Raw genomic sequence first — 26,537 nt, forward strand, 5'->3', positions numbered from 1 at the left:
TTCTATGTCAGAAAGTTCCGAGTGGATAGATAATACAGAATAAGTGCAGAGATCTCTATTAACGTTCTTAATTAATTTTATTCCTTGTACTAATTGTACTTGCCGCAGAAAGAAATACGGATTTCCGAGTAACTTAAGTGTTATCTCGTTAACACAATTCGAAATTTCCGTTCTATTTAATTAAGATGTGCATATAAATATATATTTTTAATTGGAATTAAATAAAGAAAAATTAAAGTTCAAATTGTGTTAAAATAAATAAATAAGCGTAATAAATTAAAAGCTTCGTAAAGGTTTTGGCTGTCAATTTTTGAAAACTATTATACATTATTTTATATTTGTGAACGTTAACTCAAAAACATATTTTTATTATATTATATATATATATGTAAATAGACATTAGGTGTATTTATTAAATAAACGTATAACTTCAAAATCAGTTCTTATTTCGTAAATTGATCTGAATCGCAGCTGACGTTCAATATGCTTCATAGTAAAACTGTATTAACCATTAAAGAACTCTTAAACCTGAAGCAAATTAGTCACATTGACCTGTTGCTGGCTCGCGGGCCATAGTAATTTTGGGTTACAGTCAGTATACATTTATTATGGGTTTTTCTCTTAATTGGTACAATACAGCTAGTTCTCTATTGTGCTTCTTTTAACACATTAAATTGCAGTCAATTTAATAATATAATTTTATATAAAAGAATATCCTTGTGAAGCTAAGATGCAATTTGTTAAAACAAGTAGGTAACTTGTCTAAGTAAGCGTCGACTTAAGAAGAGTTTTAAAAATAGCCACAGTTGAGCCTGTTATCATCATCATGATTTATTTCTGCGAGAGACAGGTAAGACGAAAGGTACGCTGAAAATATTCATATCCCTTTGGATTTGAATTTTGTCACATTTGCCACCAAAAATATGTGGTAAAGGAGGCCCAATTTAAAACAAAACTGTTGCCCTGAGGTTTTGCTCGGCGTTTTTTAATGAAATAACTTTATTAAGTTTAGGTTGAATTACTACAAAGGGTATATAGGTGTACTATGTATTTGAATAAGCTAGTTAATGTGGATTTAAAGTTTTATCGAAGAAGACAGGCTACTGTATTATATATTGTATGCTGTTAGCATTGTCCTGCCTTTGATTTATAGCTATTTGCTCAGATACGATAAATCAGTTTTATTGATTTATTCTACCACTTGTTTATGCTTGCGACTGCAACCGCATGATTGTGAGAAAATGGTTGCCAGTGTATAAAGTAGCTTAATTTGTTCTTATTCCGAATACTGCACATATGCTATGGCATATGGATCGATCATTACGAATTATGTTTCGTAATCCATTAAAGCGTATAATATGATACATTAAGAAATAAATAAACTTTGTATCATAAGAGTAGTCTCCTCGACTGGGATTTGGGATATTTTATTATACATAAACAAAATCACAAAAGATTTAATTCTTAAAAGTATAGTACATAAATAGTATATAGTAATAATATCTTGAAAATATTTAGTAGCAATTGAATAGCTGTAGATAGTCAGATATTCAATTAGTGGGTAGATGTTAAATTCGCTTTAAAATCCGATGCCTGGTTTAGAAGTTTATGAAGAGTAGACGGTTAAATAGACAGATAGGAATAGCGACTCAGTTTTATACCGCTTGAATATAGAAAACACATTTATACCCTCAATTATTTTCGTAGTTAAGTAAACATACTATAAAGAGAATAGAGCACGAATGCTATTTGTTTTTCTTATAAAATCTTTTCTAGTAACATTAACTTTGATAAATATTTAAAATACATGCGGCATGAATAAAAGGCTGAATTGTAGATACTAAAGTTGAAATACCGCAGCAAGAATTTATGAAACAATTGATCTAAAACGGGATTACGTAAAAATGTCTTGGATACTTCATTTCTAACAATAATGGCCGCTGTCAGAATGGAAAGTGGGTGGTTCTGCAAAAGGCAGTTTTTTCTGTTCTGTACAATACAGATACACTTTTTTAAATGTTTTATTGTTTCACGAATTGGCATTCATTTGTTTTTGTTTACAGCTGTTTATTTTTAAGGACAGGAAAACCTTATTAGAGTATTTGCTTTGTTTTCTTAACGTAATATAATATAAATAAATTATTAAGTTGTTTGTAATTTTTGGTAGTCAACTAGGACATTATTAGATATTTGCTCGGGGTAATTGTTATCATTCTCCATGCTATTAATACACAAATTCATATTAAATTTAGAGTAACATAAAAAAAACATTCTACTTTATTATTTTGTAAAATAATAAGATATTATATATGTATCAAATAAATGTGTTATAAAAACGATTTTTTATTACAAATCAAACAAACGTCATCAATTTTTACAGGGAATCATTTAGTTGCGGTCCTATTTCAAGTTAAGTAGATTCCTAATGCAACAATAAATTCATTAAATTTAATTTAATGTACTTTTATTTTCGCAATTAGCTAAATTCGCAATAATAATATTAATAAAGATTAAAACTTAGTTTCGGCGTGGCTAAGATTGAAGGGTGATTGATGGACATGGCCTATTGTTAGTGCCGTTCCAATATGATGGTGAACCACTTGTTGAATTTGATCCTTATTCCATGAATGGGACACGCTATAACTAGGTCATATTTATAATATACTGTATGTATACCTAATCAGATACTATACTTTAAGAAATGAAAGTCTATTCTATTACAATTGCTATTTTTATTCGAAGCAACGTAAATATCTACTGCTTGCTACATTTGTAATATTAACAATAATAGATTAGTCTATTTTATTTTAAACTCTATATAAATTATTTGTAGAATTGTTTAAGAAGTTAGTGAAATCCTTAATTCAACTAAAAATCCCTGAAACAAATTTGTTATAAAATATACTTAGTTATAATAGATGTATTTTGTTGTATAATTGTAACGTATAGCCCCAACACATCATTTAAAAATATAGATTATCAGCAAGTATTTAAATATGCTATATAAAATAACACACGTAGCAGCGCCGCTGAATATAAATTAACAATATGAGTTATCGTACCTACACGTGTGATCCACCCCGGCTTCGCCACCGTGCTTATAATGTGTATAATATATATAGATATTATGTCATTCTAGAAGAAGATACCTATAAAACATTGACATCAAATACAGAGCCGTTGTTACAGAGTTTAAACCATTAAAAAAATAATAACATCTCGCTGGTACCAAACAGTTTGTTATTATTTACTATAGTTGCTATTTGATTTCTCTCCATTTCTAGTATAAAGAAAAATTTAAGTCAAAGTTCATAAACTAATTTAGCAATGTATGTTTTAGTAATTAATTTTCTCGAACTGAAATTCAAGACCACATTGTAGGAAAACTTTTGACTATACTGACAGTGTTATGCGTGACATTATGAAAGTTATTTATAAAGTAGGTAATAAATTACACAGATAATTTGTAGCTATAAACTCGTAATACGTCTGCCGCTCTATATTTTTTAAGATATACTTATAATAAAGTCCACCTTATACTTTAAATTTGGAGTGCCTTTTTCTGAAAACAATTTTTCTCAATCCGTTCTTATTTATGCACACAAAACAGATTACAATAAAATATTGTTTTAGAAGCGTGCATTTGTTATAAAATTAGATAATAAAAATAATAGTAATCAGAAAGTAATATAGAACTACAGTAACACTATGGCTAAATTAGAATAGATTTAATTAATAGATATATATATATACTTAAGGGTCGGCAACGCGCATGTGACACCCCTGGTGTTTCAGGCGTCCATAGGATACTCCATAGGGTCCATAGGATCTGATGGTAAACGGTTACCCGTTTACCATCAGATGGGCCGTATGCTTGTTTGCCGCCTACGTGGTATAAAAAAATATATATAAATAAATTGATCCAGTATTGTACATCATTTTACAGTATATTAATTTAGCAGTAAACGATTGGACTTCAACTGCCTCTGTAAATTATCTAAGCAATGTTAAATGGAAAATATCTATATAATTATTCGTGACAAGAATTTCACTATATTGGCGATACGTCTGAATATTACCTTTTGCTACGGGCACAAAGGCCCAGACTAAGGCTGAGAGGCTAAATGCTGAAAATAGAGTCCGACATACAATATGGTGAGCACCTTCGAATGTTCTTTCAAATCCAAATTACAGTTATCATAAAGTAAAATTGATTGCTTTTTTCGATCTAATATGGAATAAGTTTAGGTAATATTTAGAGAAGTACTTACATAGATATTTTTTAGTCCAGACAGGCAATATATTCCTATCACCCGAAATATATCTCATATAACTAATATTGGCATACATTTTATATAATATCATTTGATATTTCAATAGATATTAATATATGAATACCCTATTGTTGGTACTTTTCCAAAAAATAACGTATACCTATAACGCTTATATATTTGCATCAAACATGGAGATTTGGATTTATGTAATATTACACTCCCACAAATTTCATATACGAGATTCCCGTTTCCTTTGAAATTGTAAGCGTATCAATTTGTTTGTTGTCTTATTATTTTCCAGTGCGTCGTCAGTCGCAGAAACGTACTCGTATAAATGGCGTCTGTATATTGTAGTTTTGATTATATATTTTTTTTATTAATTTCGTGAATTTTATAACCTTTTATTTCAGTGTTATAAGGGAGCCATCTCTGTTAATCTTTGAATATAATCAAACAAAGGCTTAATCTATAGACTTACCTAACCTATTTATTCATGAAGACTTCTTTGAAATTACAAAAATAAGAGGATAGAATAGTTCGATAATTAAAATATGTTTTTCAAACGTTTGGCGTTGGCACAGGCGGAATAAATACTATAAATATGATTTAAATGGTCACGTCACTGTTTTAACATGATCGATTAAAAAATATACTGGCCACACTTATCTGCTCGTTCATGTGATTTAAGATAAAAGTTATTTCTGTGTTAATTCAGTACATGGTTTATCTGTGCTATATTTCATTGAAATCTATTTAGCTGTTCAAGTGTGATTGATTAACAAACATCGAATAACCAAACTTCCCCATAAACTTCTATTGGAGCATAAACTAATAATACAAATCTAGAAGTTAGTTTTAACTTTGCGACTAGATAGCTCTGTACTGGTTTGTACATAAAATATTTATTTATTATAAACTAAAACTAGAAATGGTAGCAAATTATATGGATGTTAATATATTTAATTATTTTTAAATCTATTTCTCACGGTAAATTTTGCATGGACTACTTAACTTCATTAAGTATAAATTTAATTAGTACGTGAAAAATTAACTTTGCTCCTCAACTCTTGAACTCTTTTAATTTACTGTTTCTTTGAAAGAAATCTACAGTTGAATCTTTTAAAAATGAACTTGCAACTGTGCATCTGTAACTTGTTATAAATAATATAAATTACGTTAAAAAATATTTGTCTAAAGTAGACTACCTAAATGTAGAGTACCAGTGTATTATAAATTCGTATAGAGAATATATTTTTTATTTTAAATAACTGGTGTACTTTTGTAAGTTATTTGCTTTTTCTCTAATTAACATCATACTCGAGAGCCATCGTCCAATTAGTGTTAATATTGTTAATAACTGGGTTTAACAAAAATAAAGGTTTTACTAAAATCAAATGGTTAATTAGGTATTACGGCAAGAATAAAAGAATTAGATTTGTTAGGTAACATATTATTAGGTAATATAAGGTGATATTTTTCGTACTGGTATATTTTCTCTAATATACTCTCTTCTATAGTCTCTGCATATAAATGATTTATTACTTCATTAAATATGTGTGTATTGTGTTGTAGACAATTATAATTTAGCCAAAATAACAATGAAAACATTAATACAAATGAAAACAAAATTGTTACTTATTTATATATTATACATTTACTAAGTTAAAATTGTTAAAAGTTAATAATTTTTATTTGTAGTATTTCAGTTCAGATTATATTATTTATAATAAAAATGTGTTTTTAATTGTTTAAGCTTTAGTCTAGAACTATTGATTTTATTTATTATATATACAAGAATATTAAATTACTACCTACATCGTCGCAGATGTTACATAAGGGTCATAACTCAGATTTATTTTATTTTCGGAATTCTCTCGCAGTTACATCTGTTACTGTTAAATAAGCAAGTACCAATTTATGGTTATGTCTACGACAATGGGTTGTCATTATTGTATCATATATTTTTTATATGCGTAAGCACGTACAAAATAAATTTCATACACTACCCGGCTGAAATTTAGCAACTAACTATGTATATAAGATTAAGAATTTTAGTCAGTAGATTCATGTAGCATTGTAGGAAACAATATTATTTTTTAATCACTTCAAATTACATTTGAAATATAAATTGTACGTCGTCGTAATTATCTTTTTTAGTATTACGTACTTAGAATTACATACAAAATTCAATAAATGCAGTTTACAATAGTATCTACATTTTAAATGCAAATATTCACCTAACCAACTAAGAGAAAGGTAGACAATAGACGTCACTGCTTACTTTTGAGTCAAACACACGTAGTGCATTCGAGTACAACAATGCATAAAATTGAATTCCATTCAAGTACTACGCTTTAGATAGGAAGAGGATTTATATGAAACGCGAAATCCAATCCGTGTAATATATGTAGCTACTTATGTAAATAATCATTTCTAGAAAGTATAATGGATATTTATATTTCTTTAATTTTCCACTTAATCACTAGTATTTGGCATAATTGTATATTAGTATTTTTATTTAATTATTTATTATTAATATGAAATGTTGCAATTGTCCGTCACTTTGTTAACCATTTCATTGCAATATAAATTAACTCCAAATATTTTCTTAACAATTTATCCTACGAATGAAGTAGGTTTATTTTGAAGTCGTGACATGGGCTTTGAACATTTTCTGTGAAATTTAACGAATAAACAAGGTATAATTTTAGTGACAACTACACAAAAGGAACATAGAGCAAGTGAAGAGTTTTCCGAACCGTTGTTCATGCATGAAATGAGTTATAATGTAGTAAGCGTACAAAGCACGCGATAGCCGTTCTCTCTTCGTCTACTTCGCAAAGCAACCATAGAGAAGATGACATATACAGTATGATTGTTGTTTATATTATAATACGTCGTACATTAATTGAATGAGCTTGCATATAGTTACACGTAGAAAACATCGTAGTAAGATACCTAAATAATTTCAAGATCCAATTAAAATGAAATATTGTAGATGGACAATCGGATCCTATTATTGAGTAGACAGCTTCAATTATATAGCGGTTTAGAAACTCTCTTACTTGCAGCGATCGCAGCTTGAATTAGTCGCATGATTTGTTGTCATAACTATGATTGTGTGTAGATTATGTCTGTGTTGAAAAAAATAAACTTAAATATATATAGATCTCCGTAGTGTGAAAACAGATAGCCCAATGTGATATATTCTTTTTAACGGATGATGATTTTTAGAGGAATGGTCCACACGCCTACGCCAACGTTATACGCTATCGGAGCGGCCGTGGAGGTTGATATGATGAGCTTGAGTTCAGGTCCAGAGGAAGTCCGCGTGGAGGTCGACTTAACATAGTATATTGCTAGCACTGGTGACTGCTAGTTCCCGTAACTAACAGTTCCCTTCCCCTCAGATGTTCTGGATTATTATTATAGTTACTCTTATTTGATACAGTTAAAATATTTAATGAATTATGAATAAACTTTTATATATTCTAGCATATTTTCCAAATACACATATAATTTCTTAGTGTGGTGTAGTGCTGATGACGTGGTCCTCTGTGGCACGGCGTAATGTTAACAATTTATGTCAAATGCAGGTGTATTTGAGGCATTGACGTAAGGACATCTGAGGGTCCGATGCTCCATATTTAGATTTTATTCTGGCGACTTGGGATATCTGCCTGTGGGTAGATAGCGCAATTACATTCGTGTTCCGTACCTATCTTTAGATGTGTACAGATTAGAACTGTTGAAATCTGTACGTATCTACCGATTACACATGTAACTGTACAGAATCTTTAACGAAGTATTTTGTAGGTCTTTTTTTAGTAGTTTAAGGCTTAAAAAGATGTCAGAACATTCGACTAAGAGATAGCCTAGTTTTGAGATCAAATAAAACAAAGCAAACTTTTGTACTACTTATGTAATGATACTGTAGTAACTAGTATCAATTGCTTTAGTAACGTATATATACTTCGTTTCTCGTTACATTTACACCTCTAGTACAGAATACAGTAAAGTTACACAAAGTAATTGTAACCGATAGGTTTGTAGAAATTGTGTCAGGTAATAGAATAATCTACATGCTAATAATATAACCTTATATCAGTATTTAATATATATATGTACTCATGTATAGTAGTGTATACACATATAATACCTACTTAGTTTACCACAAAATCATGATTCAATGGTATTCATAGTAAGTATTAAACAGGCCGGAGGTGTGCACTAAGTAATAAATAAATACTTATTAGTGGTAGTAGTGATGTCAGATATTTATAACAGTATTTTATTCTAAGCGTGTTTTTTCTATTTTTGTAAAGTCGTATGTTCTTTTTATCTAGATCGTAAAAACCATTTGTGAGATGAACATGGAAGTATGGTTCGTTTTGTTTTACTATATATGTAGGTATATCTATATCGTTTTTTGTCTTGATAACACAAAGGAGCATTCTTGCTTACAGATATTAGGTACTGAGTAAATATTCAGTATGAAATCCAAATCTAGTACGATTTAATATAACTTTCATTGTATATAATTTAATATAAGTTTTTTCTAGAAGATAAATCAGAATAATATCCGCTAATCTTAAACAGTAATTGAAGGTATATTTTGTATCTATCATTATATTTTATGATTAAAATGTATCCTATCCGAGTTCTAAAAAAGAGGGTAAATATAAAATTCTATTAAACAAATAACACCTAAATAATCTGCTCATTCTTCTCGACTGAATTTACATTGTGAGCGTAGCGTTAAGTAATAAAAATGACTAGTCATAAGTGCTATCAAGAAGTAATCTTTATTCAAATAAAAAGCTTCGTATTTGAATAAAAAATATTTTTGTTCCATTCTATTTATATTGGTCTTTATGGTCACAATGTATCCGATTACACAATCCATCCGAGGTAGATTCCAATACTTAGCTTACATTATAATAAAAATATGTATTGATTGACATTTGATGTATGGCAATTATATTACATATAGGACACGGTTGGCATTTACTATCAGGTGATGTTATAGTACAAGATGCTGATGACCCATATTTACAACTAGCGGAAAAAAACGTACGAATACAAAGATGCGTGCCTCGTACACAACTTTGTTACCTAATATGCAATTTATATACATTTAAATATTATTTATTACTGTTAAAACCAGTATCTATTATTTGTGTGTGTATTTGAAATAAAGTCTACAAATTCCCAGAGCCACCGACTTGTTAAATATTCTAAATGACAGGTAAACGTGACAAACACGTAGTAGGCACGTATAGCACACTTAATCTATATGATGAATATAATCTGACATTATTTCCCAGGTGACGGTTTTTGGAGTTCATACAATAAATTAAAATTACTGTGCTTAGCAGCGGTGGTTTTAACGTTTATAAACAACATCCATTTTTATAGTAATCAGCAACAGATTGCATTTTGTGCAAGTCGTGTATAGTTGCTTTGGAATGGACAGCACACATGCTTCAATAAATTAGAGCCATGCCACGGAATCTACAAAAAACTTTAGTATCATGTATGTACATCTCAGTCCCAGAATGTTCTAAACTAAACTGACTGACGAGTATGACACCATCAAATTCATATAAGAGTGTGATTCCTACGTGATGCAGCAAACAGATGTTATGTACGGTCTCTTTGGGAATCTAGTCGAAAGAATATAAAAAAGCGTTATCCATGTATTGTGGCAAAAACATGATAATCAGACGACTGATATACCTACTAAGAGAAACAGATTTGGAATTTCTTTACAGTATTAGCCACACCTTGGTTTCGTAATGTACAATATTTGTAAAGAGTGTCGTGTAAGGATTTTTTACAAAGACAGTGATAAGCGCATCACTTTTCTTGGTTCAGTATACTAGTAAAGTGATGAAACAGATTTATGTTGCTTTATACCTAGTACTGATTAACATCAATAATGGTACGGTACTTACCTGAGCGAGTGCGTTAGTGTACGAAGTAGTTCCTTTTATATTAGGTATATTTGCTGACAATGTAAGTCATAAATCATACATACATATATGCACAGATATAAAATCTCAATCATTATGTAAATCCTTCATGATAAGGATGCGCCATATGTTACCATAATAAGTATTTCAGAGTAACAAACGACTCACATTTATTTATAGTTAAGCACTTGTAATAGATCATAACAATTACAAGACGACGTAAAGCAGTGCTCGTATAACTTGATCACAGGTTGACGTCTTTAACCTGTTTGCGAAAGTGCTTCATAGCGTCACCTTCGTCATTAATTTTTCTGAACGACATCCATTTAAAGTCGTGAAGTTAACGGCTAAACATCATTCTTATAAACGCTCCAAACGATCTATGAGATTTAAAGGATCAACTCGCTTGAATCGTTTGATAAATGTATTCAACGCCGTTGATTACGTTAAACCTCCTATGTTGTTATATTTGGTTACGTATCTTTAAGTAATAGCTACTGATTGCAACTTTTCTTTTATGGAACTGAAATTGAAAATAAGTTAAAGGTAAGCGATGTAATAATGGTAAGTGGCAACCATCATCTATAAACCTGTACTGTACCACAAATGTCACGTCTTTATGTGACGTGGTACCTCTTGCGTTGCCATTCTGTAGGACTAGTATTTTTTGAATTGGAAATAAGTTCCTACTCTAATCACGCTAGACGAATCTATGGGATTATATTTCAAGTTTTTTTCGTTTTTTATATATTCTACTAGCTGTTCCCGCGACTTCGTCCGCGTGGAAGTTAATGTTATTTTTCTAAAATGAAAGTAGCCTAAGTTACTCCTTATTACATTAGCTACCTGTAAAAAAAGTCCCGTCAAAATCGGTCCAGCCATTTAGAGATTAGCCGGAACAAACAGACCGACAGTCAGACAGACAAAAATGTTATTTTGGTGTATGTACCTTATTTATATTCATATGAATGTAGTAAAAAATGGTTATTTCAATATTACAAACACACACTCCAATTTTACTTATATGTATAGATTAAACATTTGAAAACAGTACATTTTAAACAAATTCCAATGTTTATTAATATTTTTAATACATTTTCTTCGTTTGGAAATTTATAAAACTTTTCCACGTTTTATAAAATTCTGATAATTTAATTGAACATTTTATATGTTTAATTTTACTTTACCTAAATTTACTTTAGGGTTCGTAATAACACCGTGAACACTAAACTAGCAGTAGGTGTATTCTTATATTCTATTACAAAGCATTCTTAAATGTTAAAAATATCTAAGTATAACGAAAATAAATGAAACCAAGAAAAAATAAATGTGAAGTCAATCATTGGAAGAGATGCCATCTTAGAATATTTAAAAGTAACCTTAAAAACATGTCAAACGCCGGAATAAAGTTGATGTATAAAACTTGTATAATGACCGAAAACATTTTATATCTTTTCCTTGTTTTGTAACAGTATAATAGGCATTGTTACGGGCAATATACTGATTTATTTTAGGTCGTTTGTTTACATTTAATAGACAAAGATATTTTTATCTATGTAAGACGTAGATAAAAATATCTTTATATATTTACTTTGACTTTGTAGTAGATATTAACTATATGAAATACAGAACTGCCATCATGTAACAATCAAGTTTACTGTAAAAAAAGCGAGCAAAAGTCATATGTGTCACGTACAAAGACAATCGAATATACTATGATGAGGATACGTCAAAGACTGAGAAATGGTATGCCGTGCCGACTCGCGGGGTTGGGACAAATTGCTCGTATAGAAAAACAAAAGAGATCGGCTATAAAACGTTTCCAGTCTTTATCGCGAGCTCGAGCAGGCGTGGTTCCGATATCCGAACGTCCCCCCAGATGCCCACCCTCGACTTGTGTCGGCACCCAGTTACAAATCTATCAACACAGCTCTCGGTAATTTGCTCCCGCCGCTATTGCTCTCGCAAAAATTGAAGTCAACATTTACAATTCAATGTTACATTACTTATATTCATACGCAAGACCTCATTGAGTTCACAGTTGAATCTATTGATGTCTTAGCAAAGAGTATGTATTTAATAAAACTCTATATTTGTAACGTTATAATTATCATATATCTATTTATCATAAAAGAAATATTTATCATAAACTACAATAATTCTGGCAAGGTGATAGGGTTTAGAGTTTTCATCCCTGTGTTTCCAATCCTTAGTCTTGTCTTATCATATATAACTCTACCTAGGTCATTACGGATACAATAATCTGAAACTATTTAAATCGTTAAAGAGTTTAAATAGATCTAACAATTTATACTACTGTGAAATCTTTTCACAATTTGTATCTTCAAGAATGCAGTAAATAACCTCACTTTTACATTTATAATATTAGTAAGAATTCGTAAACATGACATGGCACGAGACATGCTGTTTATTTATGTTTGTATCTAAATAACCAATTTTATTGGAGTAAGCAAACGAAGCTCCCGTTACATGCAACAAGTTGTCATCGTAATGGGTACTACGATTGCAAAAGCGACGTCACAACGTTCGTTGAATCTCGACAAGATAGTAAAATTATTCAAATGAGTGGATTGCGGTTTGAATACTATTACACTCGCTGCGTCCTCATACTACGGATAATTCGCACTTTTACCCATCTTTTCGTAGGGGTTATAATAAAATTAACATATAAATACTATGTGATATCATTAAAGAACGAACAACATGAAAATGGTTGAAAGAGGTGTAGTTTGACCATAATTATAGTAGGGGTTAGGTACAATAACAACGATTGACTTGCATATAAAAATAATGTAAGTCTAAAACGTGTGAAGTTAAGAATAAATATGAAGTTTGTAATAAAAATACATGAATAAAAATGTTATGTAAGTAAGTATCGTTTTTCGTAACACAATATACAGGTAGGTAGGTTGTCCTCTGATGAGATTGTTACTGGAGTGAAGATGTAGATATGTTAACAATAATCGTTATAACGCATATGGTAATTTAATTTGTTTTAATTTATTATTGTAATCTGTAACAAAATGAGTCTAAACTGTTTGATATAAAATACATTCGTAATACCTAGGCTTTTTATTACATCCATAGTTAATGGATCAATGATAAAAGTTTTGTTTTAATTCAATTTATTGATCGGATGTACTATATAGCGAAATTATTTTATTATTCGTGGATTTAGTATTGTACTGCTATCGGCCATTAATCTAAACAGTGCATAGTCATCAGAATTTAATCAATCCTAGTCTTAGTGAGCCTCTGATTTATGGCGCATTGAGCCGAATGTTTAACACCAGCAGCATTTAAATATTTTCACTCCAATTACAAAAACCTACAATGATTTACTACTTTTTAAGACTTCTTTCATTAAAATTTGAAATCGGAACGCTTATAAGATTGTTTGTTCGACAATATGTCAATTCGTCAGGATCTATGTATATTATTCGAAATGAGTAAAATTGATTACTAATCTATTTTCTTAGGACAATAATTTATTAGTTAATTTCATTTATTACAGAATTGAAAGAATAAATATTGAGATTTCTAGATACGATCATTATTTCAGAGTGGTAGACGCCACTTTTATCTCTATCAGTTTGCTACACAGTGGGCATGCTGCTGTTGAAGTAATCTGGTAGGTACGTGATCAAAACGTAAGAATACTTCCTGTTTCGGTCTAGATTGTGAGTTTTAAATTTGGAACAGATGAAAATATCAACGGTGAACAAAGGAAATATAACTTGTCGACATATAGGTTGCTACTAACCAATTTCACTTATTTTCTTAATTTTGTCCATAGTGTTATTATTATTATAATACTATAAATGCGATATATACAGTAATGTAACCTATGCATCAGATCAACATATAGGGTACATTTTATATTTAAATTTATTTATTGAAAATTAACGCGGGTGAAACAGTGGGCACAGCTATAATAAAATAAAAATGAAGGTCATAAACAAATTTAAAGGTGAGTTGTTTGTGATTTTGTCACGTCCACCTGTTTGTACAAGAGTATTATATCTAACTGACGACAGATAAGTCGGCCTATATCATCATTTTTATTCGGATGAGATGAGACATCGTCGTGCCTATGTGTCGCGATTTCATGAAAATGTAATTTCTTACTTGTTGATCTTTCCAATTTTTTGCTGCGTAATGCTGTAATGTTTTTTTTTATTCTTACACTTATTTGCTGTAATGTTGTCTTATCGATAATTATATACCCACAAATATATATTATATTAAATATATTAAGTTAATCATGTTAACCTATTGGTGTCTGTACATGGAAGATGTACAAGAAAAACTATAGGTACATGGGGACTTTAGAAACGTAACAGAACCCTAATCAATGATTATTATTAGATTTTTGTCTGTTTATGTGTGTATTTGTATGCGCTATTCTCAGAAATGGCTTAACCAATTTAGGTACAATTTTTATTGATATATTGTGGTAAATGTCATCTGAAATTTATTAACTTTCTTCTAAAGGGATTGCGTAAAACAAGTCATAACTAATTATTCTGAATACCACTGGTAGGAGTTTGCGGGTTTAGCTAGCGTAGGAATAAATGTGAATATAGAAAGTGTATAAAATAAGTTTTTATACTATCAATACATTGGTATAGATAAATGAAGCAAATACTTGAGGTCTTCAATACCATGAAAATTAATCCAGTCAATATTAACTGCCTGTGTTTATGTATATATTATTTATTAATAATAATTATAATAATAATATATTATATCTATTTATTAATAACAAATCTCTTTATTTTATATTTACTTTCTTAAACAGCATTCTAAATTTACCCATAATACTGCTTACATCAATCAATCAATATAAACTTTATACGGTATAAATATGTAGGAATCCGGAGTCTGCAATCATTTGAATTTTGTGTTTCGATAAGAATTATGGAAATCCCTTTGCGTTTAGGCAAAGATATAACAAATAAAATACATTTGTAGCATGTATTATAATACCGTAATACATAAATATAATACGGCAGCCATAATAAGAGTATTGGCAGTAATTTTTGAACCAATGTTTTTTCTGGTCTAACTTGTTAAAATATGACAACGTAACGTAATTAATATGACACGATCATGGTAGCAAAATATATAATTTGCATTAAGATGAGCATTTAGGTACTATTATTACTTATTATACAAATACATATATAGGTTCTACCTATATATGTACTATCTGTAAAAATTACGATCATTTAGTAAAGATTCAGTTATAAAGGACCCCTGTAGATGACGTCAAATGAAAATGAGGTATCGTGTTGTTTTTCCGCGGTATGCAAATACTCGTGATCATAGGAAAGTAATGAGCCCATTGCAATATCCAACCAAACATACACTCTGTGTGCACACATTTTCATTAGAATTTATGTTTTCTCGTGACGTCATTTGCCGACTAATATCAGCGACGTGTAATGTGAATGTTATACACCATGCTGATATTTATGGTGTTGTCAATTTTTTTTCGTTTTCTTTTGCGCTGTTAATGAATGGGAAGTTACAATATTAATAGAAGTGCTTATAAAATAACTAGTCTGCTGTTTAATTTTCCATTCCATTTTAAAATATTGTAAAAATATGCATATGTGTAAAATTTATCTATTACAGATAAGTAATTTTATTATTTCAAGCAAGATAAACACGAACGTAATCGCCGATCTTTTCGTAACTACGAATTTGAATTTTGGAGGGCACGAACACTAATTAGTGTTCGTGCTCTCCAAAATTCAAATTTCATTAAAAAATAATAACTATCAAGAAATAATACTAGAAGTATCTTAATTTTTTATTCAGTGAAGAAGTTACATTGAACAAGTGCTCTTTTATTTTGGAAGTATTCATTAAAGACTGCCGCAGTAGGTAATCGTCAGAAGTTATTGGATAAATTGCCGCGGGTGATTAATTGCGTATTAATTGCCGTATCGTTTAGCACCTTCTTTGTTCATTATCCACAAGAGTAAAGTACAATGATGTTGCTCTTCGAATTGTTAATTTATTCGAAATCTTAGTCAAGTAATAAGTATACTTTTGAAGCTGGTTATCACAATTGTTTACACTGGCCATTGAACGCTATTTTCAATCTATTCAACCATATAAGTAAGACCCTTGGAAAATTTTATGTCTACCAACTGTCAGATTGCGTAGAACATAGCTCAATTCGACTTATATTTGATTTTCATATATAACAAATGAGTGAAGAGAATAAAGTACAATCATTTAACACAACACATTTAGGATTTAATCATTTATGCTACGTCTTAGACTAGAACTTTCCAAACACTTATAAGAAAAGTAAAAACTTAACTATTAATTATATTATAGATTTATATGTGTCATATAATTTGAGCAAATAAAATCATATACTTATTACATCATTATGTAAGGGTACACTTCTGCATGACAAATTATAAACTCATCTTATTCTCAGTATAGACCATTTTCTTTATAATTATTTCGTCAACTTTAAATTACATGTCATGAACATTGGTTAATTATTCAACAAATATGTTTATGAAAGTCTATTAAATTAATAAATATAGTCAAATTACCTAATATTTAATTACAAACCATAGCTTCGGAAGAAGCCGAAGCTTCTCACCGTTACGTTGTCAATTAACATCATAAGTAACCGTTGCCGAGGCAGCCAATTTGTCATAATCAAGAAAGGTAATATTATTTTACTCATCTCACAGAATACGGACATCAATATTTTTATTATTTGATAAATATATTCCTTCATTTATCAGGCTATAGCTATATTATTTTGCTTGGTATAAATAACGTATCAAAATTTATTATTTGCTTAGGTACTTTATGCATTTCGCGTAGTATCGTGTTGTAGGTATTAAGCGGAGGGGTTTTTTTGGTAATAAGGATTAGTGAACTCAATACTAGCAATGTATAAAATCAGGTCAACCATTAACAATAATGAATTCCACATATTCATTGTTGTTAATTTCATTATTATAATTATTAAGGATTTCACTATCGTATTTTTTAATAATAAAATACAAATGAAATTTCGTTAACTTTTCGTTTCTCTACGTATCTACAAATACTGGCGATGTTCATTAGTTAAAAAAAGACAATAAATTTAAAGATACTCATATAACAATAAAAAGCTCGTTAGCCACGTCTGGTACCCACACGGGGCTTAAGTACATCACAGTAAATAGATCGCGAGTGGGACAGCCACTTCTTACGAGTGCACATTAACGTTAATTGGAAAAGAATAGCTACCGCCAATAGTATAAATAGAAATAGGTACCTTAGCATTTATTTAATCTGAGTTTGGATGTTCGTGCTACGAGATCACTCTACGAATGTGCTACGAGATCACTCTACGAATGTGCTACGAGAATTTTTTAACTATATTTAATGGTAGTTGAACCCTCCGGTCACTTTCCCCGCTATTTAAACCTGGTTTCATATTATCAGGTTTAGTCGGACGATTGTCCTATGTGACTACTGTTCAATTAGTGTAGTTGATCCTACGCCATACCATCTTGTGTGATGATGACCATGTGTGATCAGGGTAATTCAAAAGAGGTGGCGTTCACCAAGTCCACCGTTTCGCATTACATCACTAGCCACTGATAATTCATATGTTATATCATATTCATACAGTACTTTATTTGTAATTCATATGTGAAACCTAAAATATGTTTTAAGGTTTGAGAACTAAGTAAGTATATATTAGCTACTTAGCAAGTGTCAACTCAATTAATTAGGTGACTAGGTTACGGAATATAATGAACACAGCTCTTAAACTTTATACCTATGTAACTTAACTTATACAATATATTTTCAGCTATGTTTCTTACAGATTAATGTAACTAAGTAAACACAATTAATGAATAGAAATTAGGTCGATAAAATGATTGATTGATTTGTTACAAGTTATAATATTATAGAACATATTCAGGGAAATAGGTATAACTTAAAGTTAATAAATTTGTAAAGTTAGGTAGGTATGTGTATTCAAATCAATTTGAAAGCTTCTTGTAACATACTGGAAACAATTTTCGTGATAAAATTGAATTTAATTGAAGGCGAGATGAAGAATGGGGAAAGCGCTAAAGTCAACCGGGGGAGTGAGTCTTTTCGATACGCAATTAATAAAATTGTTGTATGACACTCGTCAGCACATGGCGTGAGGATCAAGACGTATCTTTTTTAATTTATTTTAGATAATATAGATAGATAAGCATGTACCAAGGAAATAAATGCCAAGGATATCTACGAAATAAACATTGTTATAGTGTAGTTGTTAACGTACAAGAATGTTGTAAGGATATTACCATTTCATTTACAGAAAGAATACTCTTTCGATTGAAAAAAAATATGTTAAGTGTAGCAGAGAAAAAACAATAAAGAATAGGAAATCGGAGTGAAGATACCTTCATCAGTATACCATTGCAGCTAACAGTATAAGTTCTATTAGATATTATTTTAATAAACCGGCCGGATTTCGAATTTCAATACGCTTCTTATTCGAAGCAGTTATAAAATTTAATATACTTCTTATCTGTTCGAGATCCCATCTCTACAAAATGTCGTTTTTAGTCTTATATCAAATTTATGTAAATACTATATTGAAACTTTAATAGTCTAATTAAATAAAATAAAGCACTGTGTAGCTCTTAAAATACGTATATTATAATAAGTATATTTGAAATAAGTCTTCTTTCACATTTACTAGTGACTTGGATAAAGATAACCTCGGATTCTATTTACGGTGTTGTTCTCATAAAATGAAAGGACGGTATGATATTATAAAGTGTGAAAAATAATTATACTCGGTCATTAACAAAACATTGCAGACAAAAGGATTGTGGATTTCATTTGTGCTGACATCGTCGTCGGATTATATGGGAGCAAATAATCAGGGGTTGGAAATAGAGGTAAGGTTCAAAGCCAGGTGTCCTCTCCTTATTACAGGCGTACTTACAAACCAATTTCTACTTATTTACACTAATTATATATTTATTTAGCCGATTTTAGAAATAAGGAGATACATGACATTTATGCCAAATTTAAACAGTTTCTTTGATCGTTTTTTCCTGAAAAATCTTGTATACTTCTAATTTATTTTATTTTAATAATTTGTTAGTTTATAAAATTTGTTAGTTTAATAAAAGAAAAGGGCCTTAAAAGTGTACCAAAGAGTAAGAGTAGATAGTTTTGTATTATTGTGTTCAGTTTATAATATCACTGAAAGAAAATTACAGAAATGTGTTCCACATTGATTACTATATATTATTTTGTTCTCAATTTTCTATATATAAAAAATATTTTTAATAAAAAGAACACGTTAAAGAAATATTTAACACTTTAACTATCTTTGAATTTCCAATTCTACTCTGCATTTATGACCTCAAATTGTCGTATACAATTATTCGTATAAAAATTTTAAGTGGATTACTTAAAAAATTTAAAAACTTCACAATGGTTTTTTGTAGATACGTACAAATATACAACAGGACGCTCGTTGCTTTTGAATGTGATGACGAGGAACAGAAATGGGAAATATAAAAGAGCTGTTTACAAAGTGGTACGGGTATGATAAAAAAGTGAAAAGCGACGTCTGTGCAAGGCACGTGGGCGCATGCCGACTGCTGCATGCACTACTTCATTCACGTTTAATAACAGTCTTTTATAATAACTGTATTATATTTAAAGTAATTTAAATAACTCTGGACAACCCACACAGCCTCATCGAGTTCCACACTAAGTAGAGTTTGTACTAAGTACTAGATAAATTAATAAATTAGTACATTCTTGCATATTGTTTTGGAAATATAAAAATATAGTTTATACTAATATTATATATTGTACCGATTAGAGAAATAACTTCACTCTTTGAAAGGACGAAGGTGATGTAAGTTACATATTATGATATATGTAGGTACGTACTAATCACATAATAACCTAATATTTTAGATAATAGAACTTTCATTTCGAGCTAGGGTTGGCGTGATTATTGTGATAATCTTTGCCATGTACATCCAATTGTGTTAAAATATAAGTAGTTGTAACTATGCTTCCATCTTCTATGTAAATTGTTTTTATTGTGGAATAGATGTCTATTCTTGAAGATAAAAATATATACGGGATGAGAATTAAATATTACTATTATATTATGTTTAATTTTGTTATAGAATGTGAAATATTACTTACCACTTATTGCTGCCTCACAAAATTTATTTTTAGTTACTTAGTAACAGATCTCCTTTGACGTTAACGCACCCTCTACAGGGTCATAAAACTTTTGTTCTAAACATAATAGCGCTCGTAAATAGATAGCAATTGATATTAACCTTATATATTGCATGAATATTAGAAATATTTTTATTCATACAGCTTTATGTTTTTTAGGAGTTATTGCTTAGTTCTACGCGATCTGTAATATTACGTATATAAAAAAAAATAAGTAAAAAAAGGATATTACTTTAATATTTATTTTAAAAAAGTCCATTCATTAGTTTTTTTTATTAGACTTATATGATATTATATATAGATAGGTACTAAGAAATAGAAATAAAAATAATCTTTATTTAAATAAACTTAATATAAGCCATATTAGCCATATTTTTTTATTCTACCTGTCATTTGAAACACTCTCCACAAGTAGAACAATTAAAAAAAGTAGTAGTTTCGTCGGTATATTTACTGAAGTAGTTTCAAATTGTACAATTTTTTGCCAAGATATATCTAACTTTAATATTTCGGTATAAATACTAAACGATAATAAACTCTGAAGACTTTGCATATTCTACTTTACTTTATCAAATTGCAGACTTCTACTTTTACCTACTCTAAATGACAAATGAATTACTGTTAGTCTTAAATATTTTTTATTGAATCGAGTTAAATTGTTTGTTATTTCAGCTTAGCAGCTTGTCCAACAAAAAGTGGACAGGACAATATAACAAATCCTTGCTAATACCGTTATTATTATACAAAGGGGGAATTATACATAATAGTCTATGTCCATTTTGTTAAACTGGCACGTACTAGTATTCTCAACATAAATGAACCTAGTTCTCTACTCAAATCACGTATGCCTTACTAATAATTATCACAATGATATCAAGCAATCTGTAATTAAGTTTCTAGTGTCCGTGATTATGTAATTGCATTTACATTGTTAACTACCGACTTTGTAAATTAATTGTATTTGCGAATCAAGCACAATATGATGAGCAGTATATGTGGTATACCTACTTATTGTTTTCACTGAAACATAGCACAATACATCTGCACAAGGCAAGGTTTTATCTCTTGTATGTGTTGTGCCGTGTAATAGACACATACAAAATTAAAGAGCTTTTAATTCCTTACAAATACTGATACTACTTATTATTAATTATATTATTATTATGTATTTATCATACGTACATAATTATAATTAATTTTATTTTCATAAAAAAATATTTTATAACTATGTACGGAAATTTAAAGAACTTATTTTCTGTATAATTGGCTTGACTTCTTGTGGAAACCCCAGAAGAACAGGCGAAAAACGGTGCGTCTATTGTTAATTTTTTGCAAATAGTTATCAAATATTAGTGTTAAAACCGGCCCGGTTTCGCATGTACATGTATAATATTTTATATTATATATATACCTATAAACATTTCGCCTAAAGCACTCTATACATTGCTAAAATTGCATGAAACCCATTGCGTAGTTTAAAAGATATAAGCGAACAAAGAGCGGAAGCGACTTCATTTTATACTATGTAAAGAAATAAGTAATTACATATTACGTAAACATAAAACATATATTTAATCTAGAGGATAATTTTCTTTATAAAGACCATTTGTCATATGGAAACAAAATTTACTTACTGAAAGTATGGTACGAGTATCTCAAACATGATTCGGCCTTTAGGTTGATAAGAAGCCAATTTCCTTTCAATATAAGTTTGTGCTCCCTGAGTTAGATTCTAGTTTATAAAAGTGTTTCAAAATTATTTACATATACAATTTAAGTTGTTCATTTCACATAAGTCTGTTTATATTGAAACTAAATGATACATTGATTCAATATATTTCCTTTATCAGTACAGTAGTTAATTGATTATCAATTTTGGTTGGATATAGTTATATTTTATCATATGTAATAATGTCATGACCCAGTAAGTACATTTTTTCTTAATGTACCTACCAATTAAGGTAAAGAATTTAAGAATGTCCATATTTCTACTATCGACTGGCAAAGGTTTTCAATTCATTATCTATGTATACGTTACGCAATATCTTTGCCAAAATTAAACGGATTTCTAGGGTCCTTCTTTTGCGAATGTATCTTCATGGGTTTACTTCCTCGTTATTATTAATTGGACGTACGGCTTCTTTCTTTCAAATATCTTCTAAAACATGTTTATACCATTTTTGAGAGGACGCCATCGGATTGACTGAAATAAATTGTAAAAATTTCGGTCATTGATAGCAATATTGATAAACAGAGTTTGGTCATCGAGTCGTAATTTGCCGGTATAATCGTGTACGACAGGTTAATTAATTGTGAAGTGTTCTGTTGACGCATCTATAGAGTATTTGACCGACGGTAGATCAATCAGCATCTAGAATGGTAGAGAACGTATTGTTTGCTGTAATCGCATCTGATGCCCTCTAACCTTGAAGGTTGACCAATGTTATCCATATATTTTACAGTATTTGCAGTTGATTGCAATAATTTCTAAGTCTAATTTCTTAAGTATCACAATAGCACGTAGACACTATATATGTGTAAAACAGGCATTAGAATTAAAATTTTATCATTGGGACAACAATGTTTCATTCCAATATTCTAGCATCTTCATTATATATCTCCTTATTGGACTGGGAAAAGATATAAGTATTATATAGCTGGCGATAGTAGGTATATAATGGCAAGTAGCAACAATTGTTAGAATTAGCAGCATTATAATAATAGATACTATAAATTATATTATGTTTACCTAAAATGAATTACTTATAACAGTTCAACTCGACAATATGGAAACAATTCGCAAAGGAATGCAGAGAACACCGAACAATTTATACCTATAGTCATCTTCAGTACAAAGTTTTCGTTTGTAATACAAGAATGTGGTTATAAGTAGTTGTACCTAAATGTATTTATTATTTACTCTCAGCGTTACATAGGTCCCTTATAATTTTGATAAATAGTAAATTTTTTTATATTTGTGGTAGGCTGAAAAGAAACAGGCTAGATCCGACATTAAAATTGTGCCGAACATTACCCATTGGATAGTACTAGATCGACTCATGTTATGTGAGTGTATAAAAAATTGGGTCTGATTATGCTACAGACCCAGACAATTTGTCCAATATAGTCCCAAATTTTAGTGTAAGTCGTCTAAGCGCAGAGGCTTCTATATTTTTTTAAACTGGCCTTTTATACTTGCTTTCTACTTTTGATCATCCCCATACATAAATAATTTTAAGTAAACACAAATGGGTACATCTAATAGATTAATACGATATGTTCGACATAATTATGGGAGGCGTTGTACATAAATTGGGTCATGTCCGTCATTTCCTTTGCACGGCCAGTTTGACTCGCTCGCTAATATTGCATTACCTTACCCTCTCGAATTCCCTTCGTTCACAACCAATGCGATAGATCTGTCCCTACATTAAACAGAATAATTATTTCATATATCCAGATATAATTATGCACCTTCCAATTTTATGATCGCTTTAATTGAATCTCTTAGATTTCGCTAACAGAAAGATATGTAAATGCGAAGGAAATGTAATTATTTTATTCGGAGTTACATTGTTTAATTAATTAAAAAATAATTAAACATATACAATCATACATTTCCTATTTCGTTTTCGCTTCAAAATACATCAGTGATATCAATGTTGGTACCCACATACATTGGTACTTCTATTTAATTTGCTACTAGAACACTTCAACGTTTAACTTTGATCATAAAAAATTATATTACGTGTTTATTCAAGTCGGTTTCTATTTTATTTTGTATATACGTATAATATTCATAATAATTATAATCGCTTACATCGCGTGTGTTTAAATATTAAAAATATTTTATTTTGTTTTATGTACCTCACATTCAATTTATAACAGTTATTGGTTTTTTTTTATTATTAAAACTTTAATATTTTCCAATAGACCATAACAATCAGCTTCGGGTATTTCTTCATAAGGATTTCATTACTGTCTTTGTATGGAATATACCTATCATACTTATTACAAAAAAAAGTAAGTACAAAGATGACTTCAGGTTGCTTTCATCTACTAAACTTAATTAAAAATTTTCATATCTTGATATTAATAAAAAAATAATAGCATTCATTTATTTTCCTTTTACCTTAACTTTTATAGGAAAAGATGAATAGTAGATATACCGTAAATGTAATTTATGCATTATTACGAAATAGGCAAGAATAAAAAAATACAGAAAAATGGGGGAGAAATTGAAAAGAAACGCCGCTAGCAGTTTAGACCTATGCTTTAGTGGTGAAACTGTGTACATTCGGGAACTAAACAAAGTTTAGATGTCGCTTACCAAATAATAAACTGTAGCTCTGAGTGATAAAAACTGAAATAGAATTACGCAGTTACGAAATAGCAATTACGAAATACGCAGAAGAAACCCAGACTGATAATTATAGACGTAAAGATCATCAAGTAGTAGTCTCAATGCAGGCAAATAAAAGTCTGGCCTACCCCGAACAACTAAATTAGGCATACTTGTGGAAAATCAACATTACAATATTTTTGGGAAATAAACATTTTATATAGGGAGATAATAATAGATATATTTAACCTGAAATCGGTTTTTACAGCAGTAATATATTTCTAGATTCGATAAATTGAGTTGATAAAAATAAATATACAAAAATTAAAAAGAATTTATATGTTTTAAGTTATGAAACCCTAAGACAACAACGTCATTGCAATTCAGTGCAATTGCGTAATATGCTCTACTTATGGCAACAAATCAGTATAATAAATACTTAAATCAGCATGTTGTATGTAAATATACATTTAGCCTTTTCTTCAATATATCGTAATATTTGTTATAAACGTGTTTGTATTAGATACTTTATAATGATTCAGCTTAAAGTTTGTCAACTGCTAACTTAAAATAACTATTTATTGTACGTATTACAATACTCAATGAAAGACCGGAAAGTTACAAGGGCTTGCGAAAAAGCGCTAAGTTCCTGCTTAACAACTATTTCTATTGTGTTTTATTATTTTAATAATTTGACACCAAAAAGTTTATGACTAAAAACACGATGCCCTACCATCAGTTACGGTGTAATATTAACTAAATTGCTTTATAACGGTTCAAAGACCGACCAGTAAGTATAAAGGCCTTGGTTGTTAAATTCGGTGCTAAAAGAAAAACAAACTGTCGTACAGCATTTTTTTTTTAACAATATGTTATGAACCAAGTATGTTACGAATTTGAAAAAGAAAAAATCTCTTTTTAATTAGTATATTAATGCTCAATTGTTGTTTTATATGCTGAATGTTCTATTGTGCTATATACAGTTTATTACTCAAGTGGTATTAGACAGGTAAGTATAATATGGTATTCTAGTTTCCGTAATTCTTACATCCACAGATATTGAATTAACACATTTAAATTAAATATATTAAGTACTAAATTTAATAAAATTACATAACTGTAATTAATTATAAATAATAATGCATTCCACATTACAAAGCTTGTGGACATCTATATACTAATCTAATAATGTTTTTGTTGCAGATAATAAATAATCCTACATTCCTTAAAACTATGGTAAGTTTTTTACTGTATAGAATTATGGATAAATTTTGCCGCCACTAGAAACTTAGTACAACACTTCTTATATTTTTGGTATCGTTACATATTCCAGTAATATTTTTGTTCCCGGCTCATAGATTTCTAAACTATCTTAAAATAAGATAGACTAAGTAAATAAATATTTTGTGACTTTGGGCATATAGTCAGCGAACAGCGAAGCTTTCTAAATCATTGTGAACTCATACATACTCGTATATAGGCATGTGTTGTCGGTATATTAATCTACACATATATAATCTGCAACTGTTGTCGGTCTACAAATGCATCGCAAATATCGCATTAGTATAGCCTTAGGCTTACGTCGAATGTGCTGACATGTACATATCATCCAAAGCATGTAGGTAGTAGCGATGTTCCAATATTCTATAGTCACAACTTTGATTTTCAAGTGTT

The 26,537-nt window shown here is 29.7% G+C and overlaps 1 protein-coding gene across 2 annotated transcripts in view; it reads left to right on the top strand.

Annotated features, from left to right (window-relative positions):
* Positions 1-26,537, top strand: part of LOC131844449 (diuretic hormone 1-like) — a 53,383-nt gene that overhangs the window by 9,622 nt on the left and 17,224 nt on the right. For both annotated transcript variants that reach the window (XM_059193343.1, XM_059193344.1), the window contains exon 2: positions 26,067-26,099. In XM_059193343.1, coding sequence (XP_059049326.1) covers positions 26,097-26,099 — 3 coding nt within the window. In that variant the 5' untranslated portion in view covers positions 26,067-26,096. The remainder of the gene's footprint in view (positions 1-26,066; positions 26,100-26,537) is intronic.

Source organism: Achroia grisella, unplaced genomic scaffold (assembly GCF_030625045.1).
Source record: "Achroia grisella isolate CSIRO2021 unplaced genomic scaffold, CSIRO_AGI_Agris_v1 utg402, whole genome shotgun sequence".
NCBI classification, from domain to species: domain Eukaryota; kingdom Metazoa; phylum Arthropoda; class Insecta; order Lepidoptera; family Pyralidae; genus Achroia; species Achroia grisella.